At 46.8% G+C, this 15,339-nt stretch overlaps 1 protein-coding gene across 2 annotated transcripts; it reads left to right on the top strand.

The window, feature by feature from the left end:
* Positions 1-40: 40 nt before the first annotated feature.
* POFUT1 (protein O-fucosyltransferase 1) lies at positions 41-13,927 on the top strand. Of its 2 annotated transcripts, XM_048819487.2 has the most exons (7): positions 45-211; positions 1,597-1,718; positions 5,570-5,752; positions 6,511-6,623; positions 8,088-8,280; positions 8,558-8,800; positions 12,043-13,927. In XM_048819487.2, exons 1-7 carry the CDS (start codon positions 100-102, stop codon positions 12,229-12,231), a joined length of 1,155 nt encoding a protein of 384 aa, XP_048675444.2. In that variant the 5' UTR covers positions 45-99; the 3' UTR covers positions 12,232-13,927. The 2 variants fall into 2 exon arrangements, with proteins under 2 accessions (XP_048675445.2, XP_048675444.2); XM_048819488.2 differs by lacking the exon at positions 6,511-6,623 and having other exon boundaries at positions 41-211; positions 8,088-8,174.
* Positions 13,928-15,339: the final 1,412 nt, after the last annotated feature.

Raw genomic sequence — 15,339 nt, 5'->3', positions numbered from 1 at the left:
CTCTATGGTGCCCTCCCCTCCCCCGGCCTAGAGCGCCCCTTCCGTCCCGGAGCCCGGTGCATGCCGGGATAGGCCTCCCGCCCCGCTGGTTCCGCGGCGATGGTGGGGGCTCTCGGGCTCCGGCTCCTGCTGCTGCTGCTGCTGCCGGCGAGCGGCGCGGCGGCGCCCGCCTGGGACCCCGCCGGTTACCTGCTCTATTGCCCCTGCATGGGTGAGACCTTCTCTGCGGGGCCCCCCGTGCGTCCCCCTCCCCGGGCCCCTGCCCCCCAGAGCCCCCGCCCCCCCCCGTGCGTCCCCCTCCCCGGGCCCCTGCCCCCCAGAGCCCCCGCCCCCCCCCGTGCGTCCCCCTCCCCGAGCCCCTGCCCCCAGAGCCGCCGCCCCGCCCCCCCCGTGCGTCCCCCTCCCCGGGCCCCTGCCCCCCAGAGCCCCCGCCCCGCCCCCCCCCGTGCGTCCCCCTCCCCGGGCCCCTGCCCCCAGAGCCGCCGCCCCGCCCCCCCCGTGCGTCCCCCTCCCCGGGCCCCTGCCCCCCAGAGCCGCCGCCCCGCCCCCCCCGTGCGTCCCCCTCCCCGGGCCCCTGCCCCCCAGAGCCGCCGCCCCGCCCCCCCCCGTGCGTCCCCCTCCCCGGGCCCCTGCCCCCCAGAGCCGCCGCCCCGCCCCCCCCGTGCGTCCCCCTCCCCGGGCCCCTGCCCCCCAGAGCCGCCGCCCCGCCCCCCCCGTGCGTCCCCCTCCCCGGGCCCCTGCCCCCAGAGCCGCCACCCCCCCCGTGCGTCCCCCTCCCCGGGCCCCTGCCCCCAGAGCCCCCGCCCCGCCCCCCCCCGTGCGTCCCCCTCCCCGGGCCCCTGCCCCCAGAGCCCCCGCCCCGCCCCCCCCCGTGCGTCCCCCTCCCCGGGCCCCTGCCCCCCAGAGCCGCCGCCCCGCCCCCCCCGTGCGTCCCCCTCCCCGGGCCCCTGCCCCCAGAGCCGCCGCCCCGCCCCCCCGTGCGTCCCCCTCCCCGGGCCCCTGCCCCCAGAGCCGCCGCCCCGCCCCCCCGTGCGTCCCCCTCCCCGGGCCCCTGCCCCCAGAGCCGCCGCCCCGCCCCCCCGTGCGTCCCCCTCCCCGGGCCCCTGCCCCCAGAGCCGCCGCCCCCCCCTGTATGTCCCCCTCCCCGGGCCCCTGCCCCCCCAGACCCCTCTTGTGTCCCCACTCCTGGATCCTGCCCCCCACTCCCCCCGCGATTTCCCCCTTTCCAGGTTCCAGCCTCTTCGGAGCTCCCCCAGTGTCCGTCTCCTACTGGGGGCATTCTTTTCTCTTGCAATCAGACTTTCAGCCCCAGGGACTCAACTCCCCACATCCACTCTTCCTTCCTCCCTTCTCCCACCCCAACAGCCCCTCCTTGCATCACCCTTCACCCCTGCCCCTTTCCCACCTGGGCCTTCCCTCATCCCATCCTCAGCCTGCCGTGGGTCCCAGATCTCCCCCAGATCCCTGTAATTCCTGAAAACCTTCACTTTTTTGATGACCCAGAGATGGGGGAGGGCATGGAGTTGTAGTGAGTCTTTGTGGCAACATGGGCATCTCTGATTTGGCCAATAAATCCAGATCTTGACACTTTTTTAGGGAGATTTGGGAATCAGGCGGATCATTTCCTGGGCTCCTTGGCGTTTGCCAAGACTCTGAATCGTACCCTGGCTGTGCCTCCCTGGATTGAGTACCGACACCACAGGCCTCCCTATACTAATGTAAGTCCTGATCAGCCCATCAATACTTTGATGTTGAAACCATGAAAACGTGTCCCTCTCGCTGCTGGTGTGGTGCCATGTATGTTTGTAGTGCTACATGCATGTTCCTGATAAATACATTCAGCACAACTTAATATAACAACTGGGGCCAAACATGCTGAATGCTATACAGGCATAGAGGAAAAAATACCCTCTGCTCCAAATAATCTAATATTCTAGGGAGACAGGCTTCTACATAGCTATTTGTATATTTACATAATGGCTCTGGTTCTTGGCTTTGAACTGTGTGCTCCATGACGTACAAGACACAAAATAAAGACAGTCTCTGCTGCAGAGAGCTTGTGTTCTGGAAGAGAGAGGATGTGCTGGTGCACAGTATATAAAGGGACTCCTGAGTTTGGTGATCTCAGACTAGCTCCCACTGCACAGATGTTGCATGACTCCGCTGGCACTAACTGACCCCATTATCGCCCGATTCAGCAGAGGGGCCAAGATTTGAATGGACTGTGGGGACTGAATTTCCATCATGCTGGTAGAAATGGTCCCTCCAGCTAAGGCACATTGCCAGGGCAATGTGGGGATTCTTGCCCTGTTGTTTGCATGCACCGAACCTGTTCTATGGATACCCGGAGGATTTTAGACTTTGGGGCTATTAAGTTAGCTCCTTTCACCACCAGTACGCTCTCTTGCACCAAAGATACTGAATGTGAATAAAAACATGGCATCTCACGGGTTGTTTTTTTAAAAGTCCCACGTGTCCTAGTTAACATAGTCAGTGTTCTCATGGGAAAACGTTATTAATGAGGGGTTTGTATCAGCTGCTGAACTCTGCATCCTTGTAACAGGGGCCCAGTGCTACTTTTTATATAAGTATCACCCTGTTGTAAATGGGGTATAAAAGTCAAGATCATAACTAGTGATCACAGGGGTGCCTTTCACAAACCAACCTGGATGTTGATGCTGCATTTGATGATTCCATTAGTTGATGTTAAGGATACACACTGGTTATTTTCTCTTTATAGTAGCTTTGCCTTTATATAGTCCATTTCATCTGAACATGTCAAAGCACATTATAAACATTGAGCCACATAAATTACATAATAACTTTACACAGCTTTCCCATCTGTAAAATAGGGATAATACTTACGTGCTATACAAGGTTTAATCAGATACTGTTTGTAAGGGGCATTGGGGAAAAATGTAAGTGCCTATTCTTTATGTCTCTAGGTCTCAGCATGCCAGTGGTGGAGCTGGGAACCCAGGAGTCCTGACTTAAAGTCCCCTCTTCTAATCTCTAGATTAAAACTTTTTAAAACATAGTAAGAAAACTCAAAAAGTGCCTTAAAAAACAGAGAACCAAAAAAGTGTCACTGTGGTTAATCGACAAAGTAGAAGAAGTGGAGAGAGGCAAAAAGGCACCCTTTAAAAAGTAGAAGCTAAATCCTAGTGAGGAAAATAGAAAGGAGTGTAAACTCTGGCAAGTGAAGTGTAAAAATACAATGAGGAGGCCAAAAAAGAATTTGAGGAACAGCTGGCCAAAGACTCAAAAAGTAATAGCAACGTTTTTTTAAAGTATATCAGAAGCGGGAAGCCTGGTAAGCCACCCGTGGGGCCACTGGACAATCAAGATGCTAAAGGAGCCCTCAAGGATGATCGGGCCATTGCGGAGAAACTAAATGAATTCTTTGCATCGGTCTTCATGGCTGAGGATATGAGGGAAATTTCCAAACCTGAGTCATTTTTTTTAGGTGACAAATCTGAGGAACTGTCCCAGATTGAGATATCATTAGAGGAGGTTTCAGAACAAATTGATAAACTAAATGGTAATAAGTCACCAGGACCAGAGGGTATTTACCCAAGAGTTCTGAAGGAACTCAAATGTGAAATTGCAGAGCCACTAACTGTAGTTTGTAACCTATCATTTAAATCAGCTTCTGTACCAAATGACTGGAGCATAGCTAATGTGATGCCAATTTTTAAAAAGGGCTCCAGAGGTGATCCCGGCAATTACAGGCCAGTAAGCCTGACTTCAGTACCAGGCAAACTGGTTGAAACTACAGTAAAGAACAAAATTGTCAGACACATAGATGAACATAATTTGTTGGGGAAGAGTCAACTTGGTTTTTGTAAAGGGAAATCATGCCTCACCAATCTACTAGAATCTACTAGTAGAATCTGCTCTTTTTTTGAGGGGGGTTAACAAGCATGTGGACAAGGGGGATCCAGTGGATATAGTGTACTTAAATTTTCAGAGAGCCTTTGACAAGGTCCCTCACCAAAGGCTCTTAAGCAAAGTAAGCTGTCATGGGATAAGAGGGAAGGTCCTCTCATGGATTGGTAACTCGTTAAAAGATAGGAAACAAAGGGTAGGAATAAATGGTCAGTTTTCAGAATGGAGAGAGGTAAATAGTGATGTCCCCCAGGAGTCTCCACTGGGACCAGTCCTATTCAACATATTCATAAATGATCTGGAAAAAGGGGTAAACAGTGAGGTGGCAAAATTTGCAGATGATACAAAACTACTCAAGATAGTTAAGTCCCAAACAGACTGCGAAGAGCTACAAAAGGATCTCACAAAACTGGGTGACTGGGCAACAAAATGGCAGATGAAACTCACCGTTGATAAATGCAAAGTAATACACACTGGAAAACATAATCCCAACTATACATATAAAATGATGGGGTCTAAAGTAGCTGTTACTAATCAAGAAAGAGATCTTGCAGTCATTGTGGATAGTTCTCTGAAAACGTCTACTCAATGTGCAGTGGCAGTCAAAAAAGTGAACAGAATGTTGGGAATCATTAAGAAAGGGATAGATAAAAAGACAGAAAATGATGTTGCCTCTCTATAAATCCATGGGACGCTCACATCTTGAATACTGTATGCAGACGTGGTCGCACCATCTCAAAAAATATGTATTGGAATTGGACAAGGTTCAGAAAAGGGCAACAAAAACGATTAGGGGTATGGAATGGCTTCCATATGAGGAGAGATTAATAAGACTTGGACTTTTCAGCTTGGAGAAGAGATGACTAAGGGGGGCTATGACAGAGGTCTATAAATTCATGACTGGTGTGGAGAAAGTAAATAAGGAAGTGTTATTTACTCCTTGTAACACAAGAACTAGGGGCCACCCAATGAAATTAATAGGCAGCAGGTTTAAAACAAACAAAAGGAAATATGTCTTCACACAATGCACACTCAACATGTGGAACTTGTTACCAGAGAATTTTGTGAAGGCCAAGACTATAACAGAGTTCAAAGAAGAACTAGATAAGTTCATGAAGGATAGGTCCATCAATGGCTATTACCCAGGATGGAGAGGGATGGTGTGCCTAGCCTCTGTTTGCTAGAAGCTGGGAATGGGCGACAAGGGATGGATCACTTGATGATTACCTGTTCTGTTCATTCCCTCTGGGGCATCTGGCATTGGCCACTGTTGGAAGACAGGTTTCAGAGGAACAGCCGTGTTAGTCTGTATTCGCAAAAAGAAAAGGAGTACTTGTGGCACCTTAGAGACTAACCAAATAAATTGGTTAGTCTCTAAGGTGCCACAAGTACTCCTTTTCTTGTTGGAAGACAGGATACTGGGCTAGATGGACCTTTGGTCTGACCCAGTATGGCCGTTCTTATGTAGGTAGCCATGTTTCCCCCCATCAAATTCTATAGAGTTGTGGATTCTAAAGCATTTGTTTACTTGGATCATAAGATGTCCTGAGCTGTTCATCCTGCCATTACTGAATGAGTAAAAGCGTATAGACGGCAGTGTTTTCTATTGATTTGAATAGAGATTTAGCTGGAACTGACTTCCAATTGCACTATGAGTAGATCTAATTTCTCTCATTCACAGATGCATGTTTCCTACAAGGAATACTTCAAGCTGGAACCTCTCTTAGAATATCACCGGGTTATCAGCTTGGAGGACTTCATGAAGCAATTAGCACCCATTCACTGGCCCCCTGGCAAGCGAGTGGCTTACTGCTTTGAAGTAGCAGCTCAGAGAAGCAGTGACAAAAGGACTTGTCCCATGAAGGTAATTGTCTCACTCCTGTTTTGCTAGCTTAGGTCAGAGGAATGATTGAGTCTGAGACTGGTATTTATTTGCTATTCTGGGACCTTCCTAAGGCTTGGTGTCCTAGATCACTGTACAGGGCACTTCTTCCCCTGCCTATCCCTTTGGGCATTGCATTCCAGATTATTCACTCTCCCGAGCATTTCAGGCACTCCATCCATGTACTGCTTTTCCACTAGAACCCATCTGTGAGGTACTTACATTCAGGTCTGGTGGTGACAGTGAAGGGTTGGGAGTCAATAGGGTTGTATGTTTAAGTGTGTATTTATCATATTCACAGTAACTATAATTTTAGGTAAAAACAAGACCTTAACCAAAAAAAGCAGGTATTCCACTGGCCTTTTACCCAGATATCACATCCACACAGCAATTATCCCCAACTGATTTTAAAAGTCCGGCTCCTTCAGGACAAACGGTCACTGGGCACCAAACCCCTGTTACTTGATATATTTTAGGACAGCTTTTGGAATAGTCTTTTATTTTAATACAGGGGTCTCCTCAGTTTATCTGCTCCTTCCCAGCAAGTTGTTAGATGGTAAGCATACCAGACTGCCATCAACCCCCTGGTAAGCTTGTCTTTCTGTTGCAGAATTCTGGCTGCAGACCTCTCCAGGTCCTCCACTTTTTAGATTCCAGCTCTAAGGGCAGGTATCCTATTAACTGCACGTGCCCAGGGCTCCATGTGCTGTGGTGAATGAGCAGCTATCTTTGTTTTGCAGGATGGAAATCCCTTTGGTCCATTTTGGGATCAATTCAACGTGGACTTCAATAGGTCTGAGCTCTTCGGGGGCATTTCCTTCAGTCTGTCTTACAAGGACCACTGGATCCAAAGGTAGCAAGAGCCTGGGGAAGCTGTGCACCATGGTGGAGTAGCGATGCCAATAGCTGAACTTGTGTAGGCACTTGGAGTGGCTCTCTCAGGGACACGCTCACTCTAGTCACACCATAGAGCCCTGATGTCATTTGGGATGGCTTGAAGTGATAGTTTAACATTTCAGTTAGGAGTGTGTAACCTTGAGACAAAAACCTTGAAGCCGTTTCCATGGTCAGTTGGCCCAACGCTGTGTTCCTATTCACAGTATTAGGTGTGAAGTATGTAAGGCTGAGCGACTTGCCAGCCTGTAAGTGATAACATTTAACTGCCGTGTTTATTGGCTGAGTCTTTAGTTGCTCTTCAGAAGTAAATCAGAAATAATTCAGGTCTCAGCTGATGAACAAAGATCACACTACACTAAACTTCTGTCCAATATCTTCCTGTTATCAGAGCCACAAGTGGCCTAATATTTATTACTGCAGTGGGCCTGTGCATCAGAACTACTTTAACTTGGAGTGAGAAACACTAAAGAGTACTTATAACTGATCCACTGCCATGAATGTCAAGGCTGTCTTATCATTGTTCTGTCCCTCAAATTGCATTAATTCACTTCTGATTTACTGTTGAGTCTGAGGTAAAAAGCAGTGTCTTGACACTATGAGTTGTGAAAAATTCATATGCTGAAATGATGAAGATTCATTTTTTCTGACAGCAAGAGTGATAGGCACTGTTATATTTCAGTTTGCATGACTGTTTCCATTCTAATCCACTGTATAAAAAAGTACTTTTTATACCAAGCTCATAAAGTGCACAGCTAAGGATGGCTACACCGTGGATGTAGGGCTAACTAGCTATGCACTGAAACTTGTAGTGCAGGAGTGGAGGCTAGGGTTCAGTTCCTACATCTCTCATGTGGTTGTTCTAAGGTGCACACAGGCTAGACTCCTCCTTGCACCTCTGAAGCCCACAAGATGGGAAGAGTAGGAATTTCTCTAGGGAGAGCTGGCCAGAGCTTGCAAGGGCAATGAATGGGGATGAGGTATGGAGAGACCCAAGGACAAGTGAGAGAACTGCAAGGATGGTGAGGGTGAGAAGGCATTTTGTTTGTTCTTGAGAATGTCAGTGATCATGTAATTAACAACTGAATCCTAATGCATGTACCCAAAGGGGTGGAGTTAAAATCATTCAGGCAGCTCTAATTTTGGCAATTCTTGATTATGAGTGGCTATCCATGTAATCTCTTCATAGTTTTTAGTCTGGAATTACACCTACTGCTTGAACAACTTGTTTGGTTGTTGGTTCACTGGACTTCTATAATGCAGGATTGCTCAGTTCTTTCCATTCCATGGAGTAACTGTCTTTTCTGATTTACCCTGGCACTCTGACAAGGCCAAAAGATTTCCTGCATACCTGTTTGTTTTTCCTTCTCTTTCCCAGAGATGCTGAAAACATATGGAGCTCCTGTCTTGTTTCTCCTTCCAGGTTTCCACCATCAGAGCACCCTGTTCTTGCCCTACCTGGAGCTCCAGCCCAGTTTCCAGTCTTAGAGGAGCATCGGCCTCTGCACAAGTATGTTGTGTGGTCTGATGAGATGGTGCAGAAGGGAGAGGCCTATATTCATTCTCTCCTGGTTAGACCCTATGTAGGAATTCATCTGCGGATCGGCTCTGACTGGGTATGACTCTTATGCTCTTACGTAGATTTCATTGGTCTGGTGCAGGCAGTCAGTGTCATCACCACACAACTGGACTGGCAGCCACCATCCCTATAGAAAGTATACTAAAAGAGAAACAGAGGAGCACTGATGTGGTCAGTCATTCTGAGATGAGTCTAAACCTAGTTTGCACTCAGTAACTGGCTGTGTTTATATACTAGAAATGCTGGCTGTGTTGGAGTCAGTTCTTAGCTGTTGTCGTTCACATATGGCATTCTCTCTTTTTGTCCCCTAATAGAAGAATGCATGTAAAATGCTGAAGGATGGGACGGCTGGATCACACTTCATGGCTTCGCCACAGTGCGTGGGCTATGACCGAAACAATGCTGTGCCTCTCACAATGGACATGTGCCTGCCAGACCTGAAGGAGATCAAGCGTGCACTCAAGCTCTGGGTGAAGACTGTGGAAGCTATGTCTGTCTACATTGCCACTGATTCTGAGCCCTACACTACAGAAATACAGCAGCTTTTCAAAGGAAAGGTAAGTCCTTCAGACTCTCAGACTGACAGGACTGCTCTATCACAGAATCATAGAATATCAGGGTTGGAAGGGACCTCAGGAGGTCATCTAGTCCAACCCCCCACTCAAAGCAGGACCAATCCCTAATTTTTTCTCCAGATCCCTAAATGGCCCCCTCAAGGATTGAACTCACAACCCTGGGGTTAGCAGGCCAGTGCTCAAACCACTGAGCTATCCTTTCCCCCCCCCCCCCCCATACCAGGGTTGGAAGGGACCTGAGGAGGTCATCTAGTCTAACCCCCTGCTCAGAGCAGGACCAATCCCCAATTTTTGCCCCAGATCCCAAATGGCCCCCTCAAGGATTGAACTCTCAACCCTGGGTTTAGCAGGGCAATGCTCAAACCACTGAGCTATCCCCTCCGGCTAGTGCAACACCTGCTGCTGCTGCAGCATGCTCTGGACATTTGATTGTCTCGTGTGTGTTCAGTGAAATTAAGACTGACTGATTAACAGATGTCAGGAAATACTTTGTGCCCTGGTGCTGCACTAAAATTGAGGTAGATAGTTTAGTGAGTGTCAAAGGATTGGATGTTTATTGGCTTGATCCTTTGAGGTTCTGCGTGTCATAAGAATTTGGACGCTCAGAACCTTGCAGACTTGGGTCCTTTATAAATAACCCTAACATTTTAACAATCCCAGCACTCTCCCCTTTCCCATCAGTTGGGGTGGGGTACATCAGTTTTCACCCAGGCATTGTCCCTGGGCAGTGGAGCCCTAGCCCACATCTTAATGTAGTGGGAGAAATTGATGAGATATATTAGAAAAAAGACGTTTGGGAGGAACAGAAAATATGGTAGCACAGATATTTTCCACCCTGGCTAGTAGGTTTACTACTTGGGCTAATAAGTGTCAGGTAAAATTTCCAAGTCCTTCTAGTTTAGATCAGTGTGAACTTCAGGGACTGCTAACCTTCATATTAGGAAAGTTAATTACTGGTACATGGAATGAGAAGTGGGCTTTACCCACAGCAACAATATTAAAGTACTAAGGGTCCTTTGAAGAATTCAGCTTCCTCCAGAACTAAAAGATCCAGTCCTGTGTGTTGGCAAGGACTTGAGCTGAATTGAGATGCCTATGTAATAGCAAAAAGAATGAGGAGTACTTGTGGCACCTTAGAGACTAACAAATTTATTTGAGCATAAGCTTTCATGGGCTAAAACCCACTTCATCGGATGCACGCAGTGGAAAATACAGTAGGAAGATATATATTGTGACAGGGTCGGGCCAGATGGCTACAAGAGAGTAATAGAAGACAGATATATTAGCCCCAGGTTAAGTAGGTCCCTTTTCCCTGGGTAAGGTAACAGGGAAGGTTTTTTTGAACAATCAGGAACCTTCTGGAGACAATTAAGACAGAGAGGCTGATTAGAACACCTGCAGCCAATCAAGAAGCTGTTAGAATCAATTAAGGCAGGCTAATCAGGGCACCTGGGTTTAAAAAGGAGCTCACTTCAGTTTGTGGTGCATGTGTGAGGGGCTGGGAGCGAGAACGCGGACTGCTGGAAGACTGAGGAGTACAAGCATTATCAGACACCAGGAGGAAGGACCTATGGTGAGGATAAAGAAGGTGTTGGGAGGAGGCCATGGGGAAGTAGCCCAGGGAGTTGTAGCTGTCGCACAGCTGTTCCAGGGGGCACTCTAGACAGCTGCATTCCACAGGGCCCTGGGCTGGAACCCGGAGTAGAGGGCGGGCCTGGGTTCCCCCCAAACCTCCCAACTCCTGGTCAGACACAGGAGGAGTCGACCTGGACTGTGGGTTCAGAAAAACGGCCAAGCTGAGGGCTGCTGTGAAGCTCCAAGGCGAGCAAATCCGCCAGTAAGCGCAAGACCCACCAAGGTAGAGGAGGAACTTTGTCACAACACACACACACACACACACACCCCCGAAGCAAATACTCACCAGCAACCACACACCAAAAACACTAACCCAGGAACCTATCCTTGCAACAAAGCCCGTTGCCAACTCTGTCCACATATCTATACAGGGGACACCATCATAGGACCTAATCATATCAGCCACACTATCAGAGGCTCGTTCACCTGCACATCTACCAATGTGATATATGGCATCATGTACCAGCAATGCCCCTCGGCCATGTACATTGGTCAAACTGGACAGTCTCTACGTAAAAGAATAAATGGACACAAATCAGACGTCAAGAATTATAACATTCAAAAACCAGTCGGAGAACACTTCGATCTCTCTGGTCACTCGATTACAGACCGAAAAGTGGCAATACCACAACAAAAAGACTTCAAAAACAGACTCCGAGAGACTGCTGAATTGGAATTAATTTGCAAACTGGATACATTTAAATTAGGCTTGAATAAAGACTGAGAGTGGATGTGTCATTACACAAAGTTAAAATTATTTCCCCATGCTTATTTTCCCCCAACTGTTACTCACACCTTCTTGTCAACTGTTGGAAATGGGCCATCCTGATTATCACTACAAAAGGTCCCCCACCCCCCCGATGGTAATAGCTCACCTTATCTGATCACTCTGGTTACAGTGTGGAGGGTAACACCCATTGTTTCATGTTCTCTGTGTATATAAGTCTCCCCACTGTATTTTCCACTGAACGCATCCGATGAAGTGAGCTGTAGCTCACGAAAGCTTATGCTCAGATAAATGTGTTAGTCTCTAAGGTGCCACAAGTCCTCCTGTTCTTTTGTGGATACAGACTAACACGGCTGCTACTCTGAAACTCCAAAAGCAGTGTAGCATCGTCCTTCTGACTGGACTGAACCATTATACCAAGTGACAGGGGTAGCACTGTTAATATTATTCTCCTGCTGATAATAGCCCACCTTAACTGATCACTCTTGTTATAGTGGGTATGGCAACATCCATTTTTTCATGTTCACTCTGTGTGTGTATATCTTCCTACTGTATTTTCCACTGCATGCATCCAATGAAGTGGGTTTCAGCCCACGAAAGCTTGTGCTCAGATAAATGTGTTAGTCTCTAAGGTGCCACAAGTCCTCCTGTTCTTTTTGCGGATACAGACCAACGCGGCTCCCACTCTGAAACCTGTCACTATGTAATACTAGTACTTGCTGGAGCCTTTGAAAGGGGAAGTTTAGATTGATTCCAGTTTGTATCCATTTGCTATGTTACGGCCAGGACTCTTCTGCTCTGGGACTATCTATTCTGTACAGTGATGTCTGGATTAACTTGTTCTTCCCCTTTCACTTTGCAGATCAAAGTGGTGAATTTGCAGCCCGAAGTGGCCCAGTTAGACTTGTATGTCCTTGGCCAATCTGACCATTTTATTGGGAACTGTGTCTCTTCATTTACTGCCTTTGTGAAACGAGAACGTGATGTGCATGGGCAGTCCTCCTCATTTTTTGGCATGGACCACCCTCCAAGGCTGCGGGATGAATTCTGATCAGGAGAGGAAGAGGCAGATTTTGATTGTTCTTGTAGCTCTGAACACTAGTGCACTGTCAGCAGACGCACCATGATAAAAATGTCATCTTAGGACATTCAGTTCCACTATGACAGGCCTGTCCCCAGTAATTCCATGATGCCAGCATAAGATTAGAAATAGAAAGTGAATTTTAAACCATGGGGTGACTTCTTGTAGGAAACCTTCCATTTTCATTATTTGGGATTTATCAGCCATCACAATCTGATCACGGCTCATATTCCCCTCTCTTCATTTCCCATATCTTATTGTTTCTCCTGCAAGTGCTGGGAAGCATCTTGTGATGCACCTTGGATGACAGGTGCTCAAGAAGTGCAAACTAGTATTACAAGGGAGCATGGTCCATGAAAAGGAACGTTGCCTAAAGCTGAGAACTGAGCATCAGAAGATCTGAGTTTTATTTCGAGGACTGCTGCTGTCTGATATGGGCAAGTCACCTCTGTGCCTCAGTTTCCCATCTGTAAAATGGGTTTAATACTTCTACCTCCCCAGAGTGTTGAGACCAAATTTAATAATGTCTGTAAATTACTTTGAGATCTCCAAAGGGTGCTGCAGAAGTATGACGATGTTATATCATAATGACGCAGTTGTCTGTTTAGTACCTGCGCTGACCAGGGCACACAGAACACTGATGGGGGCAATCTCCTTTAGCTTGTCATGGGCTGGTGTTTTATGATTTCATAGCTGTTCTCTCTTGCTCTGAGAGGGGGATTATGATATTCAGTCACAGGGACCTGTGGAGATCAGTAAATATTAGAAGCTAATATTTTAAAATGAAACTGAAATTTTAAAATAACCTCAATAAAGCATTAGGAGGCGGTATGGTGGGCTTTTATGCCATGTAGGTTTGTGATAAGGGTTTTTCTGCATTTTCTCACAAAGGGCCCTCTCCATTGACAGCAAAATCTGGTCCACAGTGATTGTTCCCATTAAATTGATTAGGGACATTGTTCCTTTGCAGTGAGATGCTAACAGAAACCTGGATTAAGACTTTTGACCAGTTCAGTTTAATTTTGCATGGGTGACTGTGATGATCCACATCACTATGTCTGCATGTAACAGCCTTGATTGGACTAAGGCCTCTTGTTACTCCTGTGGCTGTTTGTAAATGATTGAGTTTTGGCACTCACTCCCTTTTCGATACTGATTAGTTGTATAGCTAGGGCTTGCATCTGGGGAACTCTCTCATATCTGAGCATTTTTCTTTGGTTTAATACTCTGTCTCCCCTTATTTGTGTTCCTGTGGTTTATAGTGAATGTCAGAGGAGTTGAGGCCCATGTTAAATTGGCTAACGAAGGTGTTGTGTCAATATACACTAGCCTCGTGCTTTTCAGTGCTAACTTTCAAAAATGTGTCCGATTTGGTCACTTCAGTGGTGCTAACTGTGAGCAGGTTTTAGGCTAGCTGGGGATTTATGTAACTTTGGAAGCTCATAAACCTAAGCAGTTTAGATCCATCAGTATTTTCCTCCAGTTTATGGTGGTATTGAAAGATGCAATCAAAGGCTGCATTGATTAGGAATGGCGAATGATTGAGACTGATTACTGAGATTTGAAAAATATCATGGTTTAGAAGATGTATTTTGACTTAAGGAGCATTGAAAAGAAAATATTTTTTTGTATTTTTTTTCATAATAAAAAACACTATGAAATTTCATCTTTGTCTTGAGTGTTTCAAAGCTTACCGATTCCCCTTCTCCACAGTTCAGATTAACATTTGGCTGTAGTTCTGCCCAGATCAATTTACTCTAAGGCTGTCAAATCTTTTTTAAAAATATAAATACAAATCCCCACAAAGGTCAATCAGTACTGTCATCTCACTTCAGTTAGGAATATCCAAAAATATAAGAACAGCCTTATTGGGTCAGACCATGGTCCATCTAGCCCAGTATCCTGTGCCTGACAGTGGTCCATATCTGAGCTTCAGGGGGAGTGTACAGAACAGGGCAATTCTGGAGTTATCTACCCCTGGCTTCTGGCATTCAGAGGTTTAGGGTTGCCCCAAGCTTGGGGTTGTGTCCCTGACCATCTTGGCTAATAGCCAGTGATGGACCTATCCTCCATGAACTTATCCAGTTATTTTTTGAACCCAGTTATGCTTTTGGCCATCAGAACATCCTATGGCACTGAGTTCCATGGGAGTTGTGCTTTGTGTGAAAAAGTATGTCCTCTTGTTTGTATTAAACCTGATGCCTATTCATTTAAGAGTGTTACCCGTTTTTTGTATTGGGTGAAAGGGTAAATAACACTTCTCTATTCACTTTTTCCACACCATTCATGATTTTATAGCCCTTAATCAGATTCTCCCTTAGTCATCTCTTTTCTAAAATGAACAGCCCTAATCTTCTGTTGTAGCTGCACTTTAGGGGGTCAGATGTTAATATAACAGTGCTACCCCTGTCACTTGGTATAATGGTTCAGTCCAGTCAGAAGGACGATGCTACACTGCTTTTGGAGTTTCAGAGTAGCAGCCGTGTTAGTCTGTATCCACAAAAGAACAGGAGGACTTGTGGCACCTTAGAGACTAACAAATTTAATTGAGCATAAGCTTTCGTGAGCTACAGCTCACTTCATCGGATGCGTTCAGTGGAAAATACAGTGGGGAGACTTATATACACAGAGAACATGAAACAATGGGTGTTACCCTCCACACTGTAACCAGAGTGATCAGATAAGGTGAGCTATTACCATCGGGGGGTGGGGGACCTTTTCTAGTGATAATCAAGGTGGGCCATTTCCAGCAGTTGACAAGAACATGTGAGGAATGGGGGTGGGGGGAATAAGCATGGGGAAGTCGTTTTACTTTGTGTAATGACACATCCACTCTCAGTCTTTATTCAAGCCTAATTTAAATGTATCCAGTTTGCAAATTAATTCCAATTCAGCAGTCTCTCGGAGTCTGTTTTTGAAGTTTTTTTGTTGTGGTATTGCCACTTTTAGGTCTGTAATTGATGACCAGAGAGATTGAAGTGTTCTCCGACTGGTTTTTGAATGTTATAATTCTTGACGTTTGATTTGTGTCCATTTATTCTTTTACGTAGAGACTGTCCGGTTTGGCCAATGTACATG

Source organism: Caretta caretta, chromosome 13 (assembly GCF_965140235.1).
Source record: "Caretta caretta isolate rCarCar2 chromosome 13, rCarCar1.hap1, whole genome shotgun sequence".
Lineage (NCBI taxonomy): Eukaryota > Metazoa > Chordata > Testudines > Cheloniidae > Caretta > Caretta caretta.
Note: the sequence above shows the minus strand (reverse complement) of the source record. Positions and strands in the feature narration are given on the sequence as shown.

Bases quoted from the DNA above. Each gene is read 5' to 3' on its own strand.
- POFUT1 (XM_048819487.2), top strand. From the start codon at position 100: ATGGTGGGGGCTCTCGGGCTCCGGCTCCTGCTGCTGCTGCTGCTGCCG. The intron at 1,719-5,569 runs GTAAGTCCTGAT...TCTCATTCACAG, and splicing joins ACAGGCCTCCCTATACTAAT to ATGCATGTTTCCTACAAGGA. The intron at 5,753-6,510 runs GTAATTGTCTCA...TTTGTTTTGCAG, and splicing joins AAAGGACTTGTCCCATGAAG to GATGGAAATCCCTTTGGTCC.